Source organism: Penicillium citrinum, assembly GCF_028827155.1.
Source record: "Penicillium citrinum strain IBT 23319 chromosome Unknown utg000001l:1.0-4955037.0:1.0-4956770.0, whole genome shotgun sequence".
Taxonomy (NCBI): domain Eukaryota; kingdom Fungi; phylum Ascomycota; class Eurotiomycetes; order Eurotiales; family Aspergillaceae; genus Penicillium; species Penicillium citrinum.
The window spans coordinates 3,505,039-3,523,139 of record NW_026622686.1 but is presented as its reverse complement, the minus strand read 5'-3'; the positions used below and the strand labels follow the sequence as shown (position 1 = coordinate 3,523,139).

At 46.5% G+C, this 18,101-nt stretch overlaps 6 protein-coding genes across 6 annotated transcripts; all 6 read left to right on the top strand.

The window, feature by feature from the left end:
* Positions 1 to 722: 722 nt before the first annotated feature.
* N7469_001328 (pepsin-like aspartic protease) lies at positions 723 to 2,023 on the top strand (the record flags this gene model as incomplete). Its single annotated transcript, XM_056640248.1, has 3 exons — positions 723 to 1,042; positions 1,102 to 1,619; positions 1,686 to 2,023. 3 exons carry the CDS (start codon positions 723 to 725, stop codon positions 2,021 to 2,023), a joined length of 1,176 nt encoding a protein of 391 aa, XP_056506005.1.
* Positions 2,024 to 3,067: 1,044 nt separating this feature from the next.
* N7469_001327 (PalH/RIM21 family protein) lies at positions 3,068 to 5,467 on the top strand (the record flags this gene model as incomplete). Its single annotated transcript, XM_056640247.1, has 1 exon — positions 3,068 to 5,467. The coding sequence occupies one exon, from the start codon at positions 3,068 to 3,070 to the stop codon at positions 5,465 to 5,467; it is 2,400 nt and encodes a 799-aa protein (XP_056506004.1).
* Positions 5,468 to 6,314: 847 nt separating this feature from the next.
* On the top strand, positions 6,315 to 8,598 carry N7469_001326 (uncharacterized protein; the record flags this gene model as incomplete). The annotated part of the gene is made up of 2 exons (XM_056640246.1): positions 6,315 to 6,425; positions 6,517 to 8,598. 2 exons carry the CDS (start codon positions 6,315 to 6,317, stop codon positions 8,596 to 8,598), a joined length of 2,193 nt encoding a protein of 730 aa, XP_056506003.1.
* A 291-nt stretch (positions 8,599 to 8,889) lies between these two features.
* N7469_001325 (uncharacterized protein) lies at positions 8,890 to 9,936 on the top strand (the record flags this gene model as incomplete). Its single annotated transcript, XM_056640245.1, has 4 exons — positions 8,890 to 9,006; positions 9,189 to 9,468; positions 9,528 to 9,631; positions 9,706 to 9,936. 4 exons carry the CDS (start codon positions 8,890 to 8,892, stop codon positions 9,934 to 9,936), a joined length of 732 nt encoding a protein of 243 aa, XP_056506002.1.
* Positions 9,937 to 10,421: 485 nt separating this feature from the next.
* N7469_001324 (phytanoyl-CoA dioxygenase family protein) lies at positions 10,422 to 11,468 on the top strand (the record flags this gene model as incomplete). Its single annotated transcript, XM_056640244.1, has 2 exons — positions 10,422 to 10,471; positions 10,523 to 11,468. The coding sequence occupies 2 exons, from the start codon at positions 10,422 to 10,424 to the stop codon at positions 11,466 to 11,468; spliced, it is 996 nt and encodes a 331-aa protein (XP_056506001.1).
* A 3,933-nt stretch (positions 11,469 to 15,401) lies between these two features.
* Positions 15,402 to 16,895, top strand: N7469_001323 (sugar phosphate/phosphate translocator; the record flags this gene model as incomplete). The annotated part of the gene is made up of 7 exons (XM_056640243.1): positions 15,402 to 15,487; positions 15,553 to 15,620; positions 15,707 to 15,712; positions 15,795 to 15,912; positions 15,980 to 16,487; positions 16,571 to 16,630; positions 16,677 to 16,895. The coding sequence occupies 7 exons, from the start codon at positions 15,402 to 15,404 to the stop codon at positions 16,893 to 16,895; spliced, it is 1,065 nt and encodes a 354-aa protein (XP_056506000.1).
* Between the last annotated feature and the right edge of the window lie 1,206 nt (positions 16,896 to 18,101).

Sequence of the window (18,101 nt, the reverse complement as noted above, 5' to 3'; positions counted from 1 at the left end):
CAGACTGGACAGTACGGAGTACTCTCGGTCGTGGTCTGGTCCCTGATCACTTCCACTCGGAGTTCCAGTCTATCGTTTGGCCCTGGAGTCTCGCCCCACCCGAACCCTGAAGTTGACAGCGAATGGAGATCGTCAGGGCTCTGTCGAATGGATGTGAAGCTTTTCTACATACTCGTGTTAGTCTTGGCCGGACTTCGCCGTTCTGGAATGAAGGTATTTTGTAGCTTGTCTTGTTCAAGCCTTCGTACCTCAATCCTATTGACTGTAAGGCATCAATCCACGCTTTCAATGCCGACATCGTTCCCGTGCCCCGTCTGGACGCTATCGAGTGCATCCTAGTCCATCATTTTTCACGAAATGCTGTCTCATCTTCTCTTTGGCCCTCTTCAATCCCCCTGCTCCTCTTGGCGGAGTCCGTCGTTGCAATCTAGCTGGCCGATGGACTCCGCGCCGATCTTGGAGTTTGAGGTTTCGGGTCCCTGTAGGTACTAGATCGGCATCATGGGCTTCCCCGAAGAGGCAAGTCTCCTTCTCCTAGACCCTGAGATAGATACCACCCCGGGATCTGTTTGCCAAAAAAGTTTGAAGATAGCGAGTCGTCTGTCATCCTATAAAGCAAGTCCGATGTCCCCGTCGATTTGAATAGATCCAGTCCTCTCAACATCCTTTGATCACTCTTCATTCTTTTTAGAGTATCGTTCTTTCTTTGATTCCATTGCACTATGGTTGTCTTCAGCAAAGTCACGGCCATTTTGGCCGGTATTGCCTCCGTCACTTCGGCTGTGCCGATGGGTGGTAAGAGCAAGTTCACCATCAACCAGTCGGTTCGCCCTGTCACCAAGACCCGAACTATCAATTTGCCCGGCATGTACGCCAATGCTCTCTCCAAGTACGGGGCCAGCATTCCTGCCAGCGTCAAGGCGGCTGCTGACAGTGGCTCTGCTACTACCACTCCCGAGGATAATGATACCGAGTATCTGACTCCTGTTAACGTCGGTGGTACCACTCTGAACTTGGACTTTGATACTGGCTCCGCCGATCTGTAAGTCCTTAAGACGGCTGATCGATCTTCTTTATTGTTCATACTTACATTTATAATAGTTGGGTTTTCTCCGGCGAGCTTCCCTCCTCTGAACAGGCCGGACACGCTATCTACAAGCCCAACAACGGCACCAAACTTTCCGGTGCTTCCTGGTCCATTTCCTACGGTGACCAGAGCTCTGCTAGTGGTGATGTCTACAAAGACACTGTCATTGTCGGCGGTGTCAAGGCCTCTGGCCAGGCCGTTGAGGCTGCCAAGCAGATTAGCCAGCAGTTTGTGCAGGATAAGAACAACGATGGTCTGTTGGGCTTGGCTTTCAGCTCTATCAACACCGTGAAGCCCCAGGCACAGAAGACTTTCTTCGACACCGTCAAGAGCCAGCTTGACAAGCCTCTTTTCGCAGTCACCCTGAAACACAACAAGCCCGGTTCTTATGACTTCGGCTTCATTGACAAGTCCAAGTATAAGGGATCCATTGCCTACACTGATGTCGACAGCTCTCAAGGATTCTGGAGCTTTACTGCTGATGGATATAAGATTGGCAGCCAATCTGGTGGCTCCATCAAGGGTATTGCTGGTAAGTGATTTCTTCGACCAATCCTCTTTACTTTTATGTTTCAAGAGTACTAACCATCATCTCTAGACACTGGCACCACTCTGCTGATGCTTCCCGATGAGGTTGTCTCCGCCTACTACAAGCAGGTTGACGGCGCCAAGGAGGACCAGTCTGCCGGTGGCTACACTTTCTCCTGCTCCTCCAAGCTTCCCGATTTCACCGTTACCATTGGCAGCTATGACGCCGTTGTCTCGGGCGACCTGATCAACTACGCTCCTATCAGTGACGGTAGCTCCACCTGCTTCGGTGGTATCCAGAGCAACTCCGGCCTTGGCTTCTCTATCTTCGGTGATATCTTCTTGAAGAGCCAGTACACTGTCTTTGACTCCAACGGACCTCGTCTGGGCTTCGCCCCCCAGGCCTAATTTACCTCTTAATGAGCCGAGTACTTTTCCAACCTCCCCTAGCTGGACGTGGAAGAGGAAACCATTCGTTTTTTTTTCTCTTTTAATCGGCTGGCTAGCAGGCTAGCTTTGTTCGGAGGATGTTGAGATGATCTATGCGACCATATGTGACTTTGCGCCTAAGTCTTGACGCGGCTTGGCTTGTACATGGTGTCTTTGATAATGCGTGCAGCACATAATATACACAACGCATTAAATGAGATTGAATCTTCGTTTTGAATTCCTTCAGGCTGGAGTAAAGTAATATCTTCTCAAACTTGTAGACTTTTACTAGGAATGTAGTACGCTCTTACAATAGTTGATTCTAGAGAGCCCATGCATAGTAGGATGTACTTACTAGTTCTACCGCTAACTAGTTTAACTACAGTAAGTAACTGGTAGTCTGGTAGTTAGTGCCTAACAATTTCAAGCCCTGAAGCTCGGTTATGATGCAAATTTATTTTCGATTTTTTCTATTTCCGTATTGTACAGAAATAAGTAGGATCTCATATGTGTCAAATGTTCCATAGGTCAACATAAACCCCAAGAACTCAACAATCGGGTACATACTTCATATAATCCCCGAGACGTACAAGCGTGAACTGTGGAGAAGAGAATGCCGAGTGTGGACCGAGTGGCGGATCATCTCTCCTTCAACCCCAACTCCTCCAGACTCTTCTCGATCTTACATATCCTCACACATCCACCGTACACCCAACGAATTATCCCCAATCAGACGATTCCAGTCGTCGGAGCGCGTCTCCTATCGATTGTTTCACGCACTCTTCACCCGCCCTCCATCACCCTACAACTATCACTTCTCCGCGCCCGCGCTTCTGCCTGTCTCCCTCTCGGACAGTCTCTTGTCCTGCACACGCGGCTTGAATTGATTCGAGAATGGCCGCTTAAAGACTCGGACCCCGATACGCTGCGCCACATTTTCGGAGAGATATCAAGAAGGTCTGTCGGAAATATTTGACTGTATGAACTGCAGCGGCCGATTCGAGCCTGGAAATTGCTTGGACCATGGGAGATGAGCCACCCCGTGTGACTCCCCGCCAGATTTGGGCAAACCCGACGACTACGTCGACGAAGACGTATGCTTCTGGTTGTACTCCATTTGTCCTGCCCAGCGATGGTATGTACCTGCGACTTGCCGCTCATCATGACATTCGCCCCCTTACTGGACTCTTTACTGACCGAGTGGCTCTCTGCGACCCCGCTACAGGAATTCTACACCTCAATAAATCATATACTTTGACACTGGATAGTAATGCCGTTTATGAGCCTGTCTGTACAGGCGAACCGGAGGATTATACCCATGTCTCTGCTGTTCTTGATACGCGCGATCCGTTCTACTCATCCGTCACACCACAACTCTATGCCATCGGATGCGCAACCGTTGTTAGCTATGTCCTGGTCATCATACTTCTCATTACGCCGCGAACATTCTATATAGGAGGTCCTGGGGGTGGCGCAAATTTTCTTGGCCGTCATGGGATGATTAGTGGCTCGTATAGCGGAAATTCGTCTGTCGTTGGAGTCGGAGGCCGACCTTGGCTACAGAAAGTGGCTGCAATTCTCGTTGCGATCTCCTTGACAATTGCGACAGTCGACTCTTTTCGAGTTGCCGAGCGTCAGTATGATTATGGGTATTCGGATGCCGAGGCACTCTCCGAGGAGGTTATCGATGGCTTGGAGATTCGCATAGTTCGCGTTATCTCAAGTACATTCTTATGGTTGGCTCAAGTCCAAACCTTGATTCGGTTATTTCCTCGACATAAGGAGAAGGTTATGATTAAGTGGGCGGGCTTTGCGCTGATCGTTCTTGATACAACATTCAGCATTTTGGAGAATTTCTGGTTCAGAAATTCATCGACTCGCCCAAGGTTATATGATGATGCGATTCCAGCACTAAGCTATCTCTTCGAACTGGCCCTCAATCTGCTCTATGCTGCATGGGTGATTTTCTACTCAATTTCGAAGCATCGTTACGCTTTTTTTCACCCCAAGATGCGCAATATCGCACTGGTTGCGCTCTTGTCCTACTGCGCAATTTTAATACCTGTCGTCTTTTTTGTTATGGACATCGCGCGGCCAGAGATCGCAGGTTGGGGTACTTATATCAGATGGGTTGGTTCGGCCGCTGCAAGTGTGGTAGTCTGGGAGTGGGTGGAACGCATAGAAGCACTCGAACGAGACGAGACGAAAGACGGAATCCTTGGAAGAGAAGTCTTTGACGGCGATGAAATGCTCGAAGTCACACCTTCAGAAGAGGTTGATTGGCCACGCTATTCATCGCATGGACATGATAAAGGAGGCGGACATGGCGCATCATCGGGGTGGGGTGGAGTTATGGGCTTGGCTCATCGTCCTCTACGAACTCGGGTTGGCATTCCCCGTGGCAATCGCAATCGCAATAACGGAGGGTTATCACAAAATGCACACAATGTTGCGCAACACCAAAATCATGCTCGTCCTACGCCTCCTCCAGCCGTTGTGACTCCGGTCAGCCGGGCCGATACTACCAGTGCAGCAAGCACGGTATATAACGTTCGATATCATCCAGTCCCTAGCCCTACTCCACCGGTGACGATGCCGCATATGGCCGAAGAAGAGGAATTAGAGGAAGCCAAGGAACTCGAGATCCAAGACGGACAAAATGCCAATGGAATGGGTCAAAATTTACTCCCAACAGATACCCGGGAACAATCACCTCAAATCATTTACAATGATCCTCGTTGGCGAGCTCTTCTGAATCCCTTCAAGCGGAGGCGCGGATCTTTGCCACGGGAAGTTGCTTCAGCACAAGCCGGTGGAGAGTCTACTCACCCAGGCCAGGATGAATCTGACTTTTCTGATGATAATGATTATGGCGATGACCAAGGCCAAGGACCGCAGGCAGAGCCCAGTTCACAAACTAAAGGAAATAAACTTTTCTCGTTGCCTCGTAAGGGGCTTTTGGGATCAGGGCAGCACAATCCAAACACACCACTTTCAGTAACAGTCATCCCTGCCCGTCGACGTGGTCAGCATACGTGGTCCCCACAAAATCGGCTTCTGGACTCCAGCAGTGCGCATCATGAATCCCGAGCTACTCAGGCCAGTCAGGCGAGCCATGGACCCCGACCAACCCATTCCAATCTCCCTGTCAGAGTCATTCCTTCTCAACCGCAGGCTTCTGCCCCTTGGAGTGATGCCGACGTGGAGAATGGAGATGGGGACTATACTTTGCGCTACGATCCCGATGCGGCTGCCTTGATCGACGAAGATGTGATGGAGTCTCATCCCAATGAACAAAATACCGTCATCGCTGATCAAGCCAGTTGGACGGAGACAACGGTCTCCGAGGAAAGAAACGATTTCCCGGCAGAACTGACTGGGTCACATAAACCTGCTCAGCGGGATGGACGCGAGTACCCTTGATTCTATTATACATTTTTGTGTTTTGGTTGATTTCTCGGTCTTTCTCTGTGTCTCTTGCAGGTGATTGCATGCATGTGCTCAGGCGTATATTTGGGTTGAATGGTAGCGGGTCCAGTCTTTGACCGACATTTCATGGAGTATCTTGGCGATTTATTGGTTGTATCTACGGGTATTTATATATCTATATATCCGTGGTATTTGGATTGGTATTCGGGACACATTCTTGTAATATTTTCATCCGATACTCTTTTTTTTTTGGACATTGGGTTTAGGATCTGGGACATATTAGTACGACTTTGTTGGATTTCAATTAACTCAAAAGATACCCTTAAGAATATATATATATAATCTATCTTATTTCTGGCTTTAATTCATCAATAGGATAACCTCTTCCATAGTATCACATACTACCATGTGACGGTGCTTCAACTCGTACATACATTCATTTATTATACCTATAACTAGATAGTTGTAAGTAGTAATTAACTATATGCAACACCCGTGTGGCTTAGGGCGACTCGTGGATATGACAACCTTACGTCATCACCAGTACCATCTCATCTTCATCCTCGTGCAGATGGCACAAATATTAGAAACTCGAATGAAATATCCGGACCCTGTATGTACAGTATGTACATACTGTAGTAACTTATGAGTTATGAACTGTGGACTATCGCAGATGACAGGTCCAACTTTGCATTGAGTGGATGCTGACTGGTCCAAGTGGAGTTCGCATGCGAATCGGGAACTTTTTGCTCCGGGCTTTCCCCATGATCTTCAAAACTCTCCCCTTCTGCTTCTTCTTTTCAATGCCTTGTTAATCTGACCAGATGTCGCATGTGGCATCATGGCGGCCGTCAATCGGAATATGTTTGATGCCAGCATCACCACCGACCGGCCCGGTAGTGTGTCGCTAATGAAGCTGCCACTTAACTTGATCGTCCAGATCGTATCTAACGTTAGTCTCTTCCCTCTCTCCAAAAAAGCAACTCATCGCTGTGCCTCGAGGTCGCATAAATGGAAAAGACTAACGGGAAAAAACGAAAAAGGTCGATGATACTGCCGATCTCGCGCGGCTATGTCGCACATGTCGTGTGCTCAATTATATGGCTTTGCCTCAGCTTTATCGCAGCCTGACGCTCACCTCGTACGGCAAAATCCGGTATCGCGATGAACAACCAGAAGGGATCGGAAGCGCCAGCCCCTTCACGATGGGGCTGAATGCGATCATCACTCGACCTTATGCGACGCTGGTTCGATCAATCACACTCCGGGGGAACTGGAAAGAAAGAGAACTAGAGGAACATTCTCAGGTCGGCCGCGTACCCGACTCGTCGATGTTGCTGAACATTGTAGTACGCGCAGCGGTGGATCGCATGACGAATCTAGAGAGCTTTCACTGGGAACTCAACACAAAAATGCTCGATACGGTTTATCACGGACTGACGCAGCTTCCTCGACTCACGACATTAACAATCCGCTTCCCTTCCACCCGTTACCCTCAACCAACATTCGTCCTTCCCGGCATGCCACACTTGCGATCTTTAAAAATTACCGATATAGATCCTCTTTGTTACCCAGATGATATTGCGACCATGCTTCTTAAGAGTAAGAAACTGCGTGAACTGAAACTACATTGGTCACCGCGAATGCGCCTCGCGCAGGAGCCCAGCGTCTCATTGCACGATTACTTCCGGAAATGCATCGCCGCAAAACATCCACTCCCTGTCAAAAAATTATCTTTTCAAAATATGTACGCCTTCCACAGCGAGGAATTTAATATTGCTTTCGATCCGACCACCGTCGAAGATGTTACCTTTTTGGCCGGTACAGATAATACGAGTTTCGTCAACACATTTATCGAGAACAGTTGGCCTACAGTGGTTCCTCATCGAAAACTTCAGATCAAATCTATGCGAATGGATGCTGTTTCTAAGCGAAATTCAGAATTCTTGGGCAATTTTAAAGGGCTCGAGAAGCTTTACTTTGTGAACGTGACTGCCGAGTCTTCCGACTATCTCAATTCTCCACGACCAGGATTTGGCCCAGCCACATCTGCATTGACACCTCCTGTAACTGAAGTCCCAAATGGGACCACGGCCAATTCGCCGGCCGCGGCCGCATCTCCAGCTAGCCAGTTAAATATCGCAGCAAGTCTTCGCGATAGCTACCTAAGCCATATTTCAATCAACCACGGGGTCACTTTGCGTCATTTGCTTCTCTGCTCCAAGTGGCCTCTGTCAACGGGCATGATCGCAAGGCTTGTGCACAGCTGTCCTAATCTGGAGCAACTCGCTCTAGCTACAGATTTTTCGAGTATGGAATCGCTGGGAATGCTGGTGCCTTTCCTTCGAAAATTGGTCGCCCTCCGTTTGCTGATTCCTGCGGGTTCTGCATCGCCACATAATGCGAGTAATCCAAATTCCGCAGCGTCTCATCCGGGATGGTCCGAGGTCTCTAGAAAAGTACTCCCGAAAGCCTCAATAAGCCTTGCGATGTTAGAACAGTCGCCCAAAATGAGCAGAGATATTGAGAGGGCACTCGAAAACGCCCGAAGCTTGGCGGACATTGTCGATCTGGACGATGAACTAATCATGAAAATGATGAGCTATGATATGGCTGACAAGAGTGTTTATGGAAATGTAAAGGTTGTTGGAATGGGCTGGAAAGCTTTTGAATTGCGCGATTTCTACAAAGCACCGTTTCCGGTTTATGACGACTCTGAATCACAATCTCCTGATCCAGAGGTCGAGCGCGCCGGCGAAACGACTGAAACAAATGGCGGTGTTGATTCGGGCAAACCCGGCCATATCCACTCTAATGGTACTCATCCTGCCCGACAATCTGGTCCAGACAAATCGTCAACGCCACAAACAAGTATACCTCCGTCAACATTGGGAAAACGCATGCGTGATGACGAAGAGGATAATGAAAGGAGAGCCCAGGCCTCATTTGACCCCCATGATGCCCGCGAGTCATCCGAGGGAACTCATTATGAATCTATCAAAACGGGATGTTTCCCTCCTGTCTTGACAAGTGACGGACAGGTCATTAGACGACGCATGCGACGAGTTGGATGGGAAGTACTCAAACACTGGGAGATCTGGGCTCTGGACGCGCAAGAAATTTGATATCTCGTGCTCCATCCGATAGTGTTTATTGGCATATTACAGCGACATCTTGGGAGTTCTGCGGTATAGTTGGTGTTGGTCGGTTTGCAAAGGGTTTGATCGTTCACGTTGGATAATTTGACTCTTCTAGAGCGGAGAAAAAAGGTAGATATTGGTGTTTCGTCGTGACTTTACCTGTGTATTTTTGTTCCTGGGAGAGGGATCTTGTTATTCTACTGGGCGATTTGGGACCGAATAGGTGTACATAATCAAATATATATACAACCATCAATTTCTTCTCTCTACATTCTGATGTCTACCACCTCCCAATCAAGACTCTTCCAGAGGATCATGATGTTGAATTTGGCTACCGGAAAAGAATTCAAAACGTCTCCACGGCTGTTGGATGTGATGGCGACGACTTGTCTTGTATGCGCAGCGTTTCATTCACCAGCCTGACGGACGCTGCAACTGATGTCTACGATTCCTACGGTTACCAATTCCAGCCTCGTGTTGATGGAGACTTCATGGCCGATACCTACGAGTCACAACTTTACCAGGGTCGTTTCAATTGGACAGGACCATTGGCCATCACTCATGAGCAGCACTAGAACAACGGCTCGCCAACATCCGGCATTAACACCACCGCAGACGTGGAAAATGAGCTTCGTATCCTCTTTTCCAGTATCACCGATGATGTTGTCAATAAAATTATGGATCTATACCCCGAATTCAACTACTCAAGCCCTGGATACACATTTGCGGATATGAGACAGTCCTTTGACCTGACTGCTCACAGTTACGCTGTCACGCGTGCTCTCAATAACAACACCTGGAATGCAATGGTTGCTCTCGAGCAAGCTACTCACGGTACCGAGCAGAGCTACTACTGTAAGTGACATTTCAAACCGATCCTTTTGGGTTATACTAAACATCGCTCGCGTGACTAGGGTACAGCACCTACTCTCTTTCCAACAGCTCCAGCTCTAACGCCGCCGATGCTGGTGCTGGAGTAGCTATCAGCGGAAGCTCCTCCGTCAGCTCCTTTGTTGCTGTATGTGATTGGATAACCCCCCCCCCCACACTATAGCCCATATACAAACGATAACGCAGATTGTCTATACATAGCGCAAAATGCAGAAATACCTTCTCTCTTTCGTCTTGACTGGAAACCCAAACAAAAAGTGGGCCAATGATAAGATCTATTGGCCTAAGTATGGTGGTAATGCCATTGAACTCGTCTTCAATTCCACTATGTATACCCAGGAAGATGACCTTGCGAATGCCAAGAGTTTGTATTGGAATGAAGCTCTGGTATTGAGCGGTGATGGAATGGTTGAGCTCAGATCTTTGTCCTGATGTCTAGATCTATAATGCTCTATCTCCATTCTGATATTTTATGAACTTTGATGCCATTCAGACTATGTATGACTTTAGATTTATGACTATCTCCGAAACTTGAACCTATTTCAGTTTTGGAATGGTTTGCTTACTACTATAAGAAATCTTGTGACCAGGTGCGTCCATCCCACCTAGCAACATCCAGTGGAGATATGGGATCATCCACGGATGTTTGCCGACTTTTCCAACAACCAGTCAAATGGTGCATCAATCGTCGTTGGGTGTTTACGGCGGCCCGTCTATCCGCCGCGGGGTTGTCTCATCAGGCGAAAGAGGACTGCGATTGTTGATCCGCTAGTAACGTGGCACTATTCCAACGGTAGGACGGAGAAGCAAGGAATTTGACTCCCAACAATATAAGTACAGCAATTTTCAACAATACATTTAGATTGAAAGAATGCCTGGGTAGTTCCCAGACAATCAATCAGGAGATCCCAGTCACAATGTCTTCCACAATCAGCAACACCACCACACTTAACAGAACTTCTTTCAGGTGAGTCCTTGATTTTTCATTCGATTTGAATCCCAGTTGACACTCCATCAGACTCACAGGGCCATATGGCGATTGGAGAGACGACCTTCAATCGCAAGGCTACGCCGTGATTAAGAAAGCCATCGATCCTGAAAAGGCACAATATTACCAGCAGAAAGCATTAGATTGGCTGCAGTCATTCAACACACCCCTTGACCTCCAGGACCGGTCCACCTGGAAAACAGATAATCTACCCATACAAAGCAAAGTCAATACATTCAAGCATTACTCGGTGGTCCATGAGACGTTCATGTGGGAGGCTCGTATGGAGCCTAAGATTTTAGATGCATTTGCTCAGATCTGGGGCACTGACGAATTACTGGTATCTTTCGATGCCCTTAATATCACATTACCCAATCAAAAGGATAAGCCTACTTTGAAGCCATGGCCTCATGTGGACCAGTCACCTATGCGTCGAGGTCTACACTGTGTTCAGGGAATTATCAACTTGAGCCCCGCTGGTCCTGACGATGGCTCCCTCATCGTCCTTCCGAGATCGAATACTGTCATGGAAAGTTTCCTTGATACAGAGACAGACCCGGATACATGGCAGAAGAAGGACTTTCGATTCATTAGCGAGGATGAAATGACTTGGTTTCGGTCTCGAGGTATGAAGCCTGTCAAAGTCCTCGCTGAGCCTGGTGACTTGATTGTCTGGGATTCACGAACTGTACACTGGGGCGGCGAACCAACACCGAATAGCGATACTATTAGGACAGTCATATATGCCTCTTATTCACCGGCAAAACTAGCTACACACGAAACACTTCAGCTGAAGAAAGAGGCATTTGAGTCTTTTTTGGCAACCACACATTGGGCACATGATAACGTTGTCCTCCGCGAAAGAGAGGCCTGTTTCGAAGATGGAAGAGTGGATCCTCGCAATCGGTCTGAACCTTTAGAAAAGCCTGAATATTCCGATCGCTTGCTTCAACTGGCGGGTCTGAAACCATATTGATCGTGAAGGGCTGGTTGAAGCCGACTTTTCCGGTTTGTGATCGTCCCCGACGCAGGTTTTGACAGGAGATGAGGTCAAGACACCAGGGTGATTCGGATGTCGCTCTTTAATTAAATATCAGTTCTTGCCTTTGGTGTATTCGAGTAAGGCTTGGGGATAGATCTAGTATGACCTGACTATACAGTGGAGTGTCATAAATTTGAGGGTACCTGCTGACAGATTTGGCCTATATTGTAATATGAGGCATTCTGCCTTCTTCCTATAAGGTTATTTACAAGGATATATGTGGCAGAAGAACCAACTTGAAGAAGGGTAGAAAGCAGGGTACCTACCTAGGCTAGGTAGGTCCTATCTAGGTGACTAGACAGTGTTAAACTAAATTCCCACCACTGTACACATCAAAAATACCAGGTTAAACAGGATTCATTATAAATTGTTATTCCAACATCCAAGCATGACTATAGTATTGTATATCAGCAGATTGGTCACAACTGGGTAGATTGTTATATTGTATGTATATCAATATTTATTTTATATTTATTCCGCTTTTATGACTACAAATGTACTAAATATAAAAACCCGAAAAAGATTCAAAAATGGTTTGATACAGTTCAATATACTATCAAGGAATTATAGTATTTGTCACAGGATTCATGGCAATGAAAGGACAGCCTTGTTGAAACAGTATAACGCGAGACCTATCTTACCTGAATAACCTCGCTCGTATATATAGGATTCCTTGAAGTTTCTTCAAGAATCAGACTCTATATCTTACTGATTGAATTGATCTTCTGCTCTTCTTCCATTATCCTCTCACCTAGTCAGCAATTGCTAGCTTGTACCTTAGTCCTATTGCAATTTGAACATTGTAAAAATTGCGAGAAACCTTTGTAAGAAATAGCATATTGTATTTCATTGGAATATTTTAGTCGGATCCCCGGTCCTGATATACTGTTAAAAATACTAAGAAAACAAATCAAAGGATTCAGATCAGGCTCACTGAACAGATCAGAGTTAGCGAGAGCTGCTCAGAACAGTCACGTGATAATCACTGATCCGCTCAGCGCCGTCAGACGTGCTCAGATCTACTCAGTGAGCAAAAGCGGCGCTCACTGAGCACCGGAACGGAAAGGGAAAGCCAAGACTTCTCATCGGAAACCCGCTACATAGGCATATACATTTATGGCATACAGGTGTATCTACCTCTGTATACTATGACCCAATTTTGCGTTCAGAACTCCACCAACTGCAACATTTCTAAAAATTTGGTAATAAAGTTATTACCAATTTCTCCGTTCTCGAATCGAAAGGGTCCGCAGTACCCTCAAGTCAAGCGACAGGTCACCTGATACAAATATGTATTGAGTACCAGAACTGCTCATTTCTACATCATCTTGGCAAGGTATCCTATTTATCTTGGCTTGTTATCTGCTTTAACTTTTCAGTCTTTTCTGCCTCTTCAGCACTCGCTCATTCTCTCGTTACTATTTCATAACTCATGACCAGTATCTCTTTACTATATTTCATCGTCTTCTAACAACTCGGCTCAATGATACTTTACACCTGGGTAGATGAGAATGGGCGTCATAAGTATGTCGCAGAAAAGGCGTGTCTGCTCTGTGGCTCGAAAGTTTCTAGCGTAGCCGGCATGATGGGTACAGTCGCCTTAGAGATGAAAACTGCTCAACCTATTCGCGATGTGGATTTGCTTCAATTTCACCATGAAAGAGACCTTCCTTTCAAAGAGCTACTAGTGCCATCAACGGAAATAGAAAATGCAGAGTTCCCCAATAATCCTTGGTTGGCTTCTTGCTATTATCGAGTGGGTCAGTACTCTTAAGGCTCCTACGATTCTCGTCTGAAGTCTAATAATGCAGCCATCGAGTCTCCTTTATCCCAGAAATTCTCGCTTACAGGCATCGGAACGGACGCATTTGACTGCTCTTCGCGTCTTTTGTATCATCCGAGAGATAGAGATACTGCTTTCATCCAACGTGGTGATTCAAAATCACCATATAATAGTCTACAGTATACACAGTTTTATCCAGCTCCAGTGAGTAAGGATTATCCTCATCCACATCACGCGGACAAAAATGCAGGTCATTTATTCCATGCTCATTGTTGGAAATTTTTCATTTTTCTCTTGGGTGAACAAGTGACAGATGAGACGATTGGCAAAGTTGTTCAGGCTGCAAAACAGTATTGGAAACCGGGAATTCCCCGGTTTGAAAGATCCTTTTATAGACCATGGGGCATTGGAGACGATGATGTTCGCTTTTGGGCCCACCAAGAAGATGGTGTGGAGTATGCAAAGTATGAGAAATACGTTTATGGCTGTGATATCTACCGAAGTCCATGGGTTGTGCCCGAAGTACAAGAATCTATAAGAACAGCTCGTTCACACTGGCAAAATGGAAAACAAAAAAGCTCCTATTTCGATACAAGGATTCCGCCTGAGATTCTCCTTATGATGATGGAAATTATTTGCCCCTTGGAATATACCCAAGAAAATGTGCAGGATATGCGTAACCTGTTATCTGTATTTTCTTGGGATATTCCAAAGTCCTTCTGGGAAAGACGTTTGAAGCTCGATATTCATATGCTTCCAGAGCTGGATTTACTAGAAAAAGTCGACCTTGAATCTTTGGACTGGCAACTTTTAGGGCTGAGCTTGATGGATCTTCGTTCTGATCCATTCTGGCCATCTTCTGGCTTAGCCAATCGTCAGAGGGTACAGCCATTTATAGAAGAGATCATAGCCAATTTTCGCGAGCTTACTAAGAGCTGATAAACATCTTTGAAGATTAATCGCACTTGCTCAATCAGTGTTATGTACGCTCCAGATATAGCACTTTATTACAACTACGCTACTCGTTAATGGCTACAAGCTAAAAGATGGGTGCTCAGAATAGCTAAGCCCACCCGAATCCAACAGTAACTGTTGGGTTCGGGTGGTTAAAACACTACGAGTGTTTTGTAGTACCTAGTAGGGTTTACTACCGATAGGTATCGGTATAGGTTGACTGATAGTGTTCAAAGGGGTTTGGTTTTATCTTAATTAAGGCTATGTGTCTTCCTTCAACTTGTACTATAAAATCACTTGATTCCACTTTAGCATGTTGGATTTGAATACATTGGCCTATCAATTCCCGGAAGTTGTAAGATATCATGATATAGACTGCACTAGACCATAAGGATATTAATGCATAATATACTATATTGATAAGGTCAAACACCTAGTAGATAGTATTCTCGTACATAGTACATATTTATGGATTTGGTCAAGGAGTACTAGTCAATAACAGATGACGAAGAGAGTATATTTACTGTATCAGAAATGCCAAGAATGGATGGGGCTGACTAGCCAATATGTCAGACATGATCGGTAATGGTAGTGGATTAGGGTAGATGAAACATCAAATAAACTTATTCTAGGTACGGAGTACGTAGACTATGCATTGGAAAGGCAGGGGAGGATGGATATGATCGGATTTGCAATAGATCGAACACGATAGAAAGGCAAATTTATTCCGCTACAACTAATAAGACGCAAACAGAATAAACACAACCCACCTACGAGAAAAGGGGGTACATAGTACAGTGATCATCCGGAGTAGGAAGTGATGTGATATGCAAATCGACAGAGAAAAAGAGAAGACCCTGTCCACAAGGAAAAGAAAGAAAAACCTGAAACCGAAACGGAAGGGCCCACGCGTCGACGTGTACTTTTCCGGCAGCAGACCCTCTCCAATTTAGGAAGGAACCAATCATAACTTCAAAAGATTGTCCACCGCCCCACGCCGATCGTTCTTGCCCCTAAATCCAAACTGCCCCTTCCTTTTGGCATTTTTCCCCCAACTACCAACTTCATCACTCACTCACCTTCAGTCACTCTTTTTTTTTTACGGCTATCGCTTTTGTTCTCTCTTCGCCATGGCTAACAACAAGGATGAACGCAAGCTTGAGAGCGGTGCCCCCGCCTCCAAGAGCGATGGCATTCACCCGGCTTTCTACATTGCGTGAGTCCAGACCGATGGCCTTCTTCGTCAAGTAGTCTGCAGTGCCAATTGCTAACAGTCAACAGTCTTTGGATTGCCCTGAGTTCTAGCGTCATTCTGTTCAACAAATGGGTTCTGCACACTGCCAAGTTCAGTAAGTTTGAAAGAATTGAATTCTCCATCTTGGAGATCACTAAAAGCGTTGATGTGAACTTGACAACTAACCCGTATTCTTTCCAGACTTCCGTGAGTCCTTTCGAGCCATCATCAATTCATGACAATTGATTGCTCCTCAAAGAAATAACCATCAACTAACACAATAAAATAGCCCTGTTCCTGACCACTTGGCACATGGCCTTCGCTACCGCCATGACCCAGATCCTGGCCCGCTGCACCAACATCCTCGACTCTCGCCACAAGGTTCCCATGAACGCTGCCACCTACACGTGAGTATTCACGCTTACCAGACATTCGAATTACGAACAGATTGACTGATTGATTGGGGGGAAATAGTCGCGCCATTGTCCCCATCGGTATCATGTTCTCTCTGAGTCTGATCTGTGGTAACTTGGCCTACCTCTACCTGAGTGTGTCCTTCATCCAGATGCTCAAGGCTACCAACGCCGTGGTGACCCTCTTCGCTACCTGGGCTTTCGGAATCGCCCCCGCCAACTTCAAGACCCTCGGAAACGTTGGTATCATCGTCATTGGTGTTGTTATCGCTTCCTTCGGTGAGATCCAGTTCGATATGCTTGGCTTCATCATCCAGGTTGGCGGTATCATCTTCGAGGCTCTGCGTCTGGTCATGGTCCAGCGTCTGTTGAGCTCCGCTGAGTTCAAGATGGATCCCCTCGTCTCTCTCTACTACTACGCCCCCGCCTGCGCCGTCACCAACGGTGTCATCACCCTCTTCACTGATGTCCCCCGCATGACTATGAACGACATTTACGGCCTCGGTATCATGACTCTTATCGCAAACGCTCTGGTTGCTTTCCTCCTTAACGCTTCCGTTGTCCTTCTGGTACGTTCTTTTCTATACTGACTTCCCTGCATAACAGGGAGAGAAAATAAAAAAAAAGCCTGCATTTGCTAACTCTCTTGTAGATTGGCAAGACCTCCGCTGTTGTTCTCACCATGGCTGGTATCCTGAAGGATATCCTCCTGGTCTGCGCCTCTATGCTGATCTTCCGTGACCCTGTCACCCCCCCAGCAGTTCTTCGGCTACTCCATCGCTCTGGGTGGTCTGGTCTACTACAAGCTTGGTGCCGAGAAGATCAACGCTCTCACCACTGATGTCCGTCTCCAGGTTGGCGAGTACCGCCGCGCTAACCCTGCCAAGGCTAAGGGTATCGTCGCTGGTGCCGCCCTGACCGTCATCTTGCTTGTCCTGTACACTGGCGCCCCCTCCGCAGGCCAGGTTACCAACTAAGGAATCTTCGACAACGAAAGCTGCAACAACGGCCTGGCCTCATTGAGCTCGGAACCCACAAACTTCCTGGGAGCTCAGTAGGCCAGAGTGCGGCTTACATATATCCCCATCTATTTCCTCTTGTTTTTTTTTTCTTGCTGCTGTCTTGATAGAAGGGTGTGCTTTTGCTTGTTTGGCGGAAAGAATGCATGTAAATTTGGGTGGTTATAGATCACGGTTCATTGGTTATCAAGGTGAAGCCAATTTTTACAGGCTGCGCCTTGATCTGGTTTTCTAATGATTTGGTCTTCGATCGCCTGGCAGCCTTGGTATGACCAACGAACACCATTTAAGAAATATAATATTGTGATAAAATAATTGGGTACTTTCCAGTCTTTGACCCGTAAATAAATGTCGCTTGCTTTCAAAGAAAGACGGAATATGCCCCTTGTAGCGCACCTTGAGGTAGTCCCTGCAAGCGTCAAGAACACGAACAAATATTTTGGAGCGTCCTCACCAGGAAATAATACACTCTCTTAGCTGCGACATTATTCAATTCGGTCAATATGACGGCTCCATTATCTTAATTCACCCGTGACAGGAGAGTCATCACGAAGGAAATACCAGGTATTGTCCGTCTAGATTGTTGGTTTAATGGAGCAAAGGAAGACATACCTGACTTCTGTAGTTCTGGACATTGCTGTGAGAGCAAAGAACAACCATGTCTGCTGTTAAATTTAAGACCTAGTAATCCTTGATGGAAAAGTACTGTCTTTCTATCAAATACTATTTGCGAGCGAAGGCAGTTATGTAGTTGATAAAGAGGGCTTCCTTTCTGAGTTCACAGCATACATTACCTAAAATAAATAAATCCATGTGTGGATATTCTAAGAAAAGTTTCAATGAAAAATCGGAATAAAACAGCTTGCTTCATTTTACATACAAATGAGGCACGTAAACGTCTCATAATTGAAGTCTTTAAACGTCTCACATGGACGAGTCAAATAGGACTCAAGCCATAAATGCCATCAACCCGATGAAGAGAGAGCCTATAATACTCCCTTTGGAGTCAAGAGAGCTGACAGCTGCGTTGGATGTGGTGGCAGCGGCACTTGAGGCGGTTGAGGCACCCGAGGAAGACGCGATTCCTGTCATTGTCGTCTTCACGCCGTTAGAGTTTGTCTCTGTGGTCTTAGCCGCAGCTGTGGTAGAATTTCCTGACCCAGA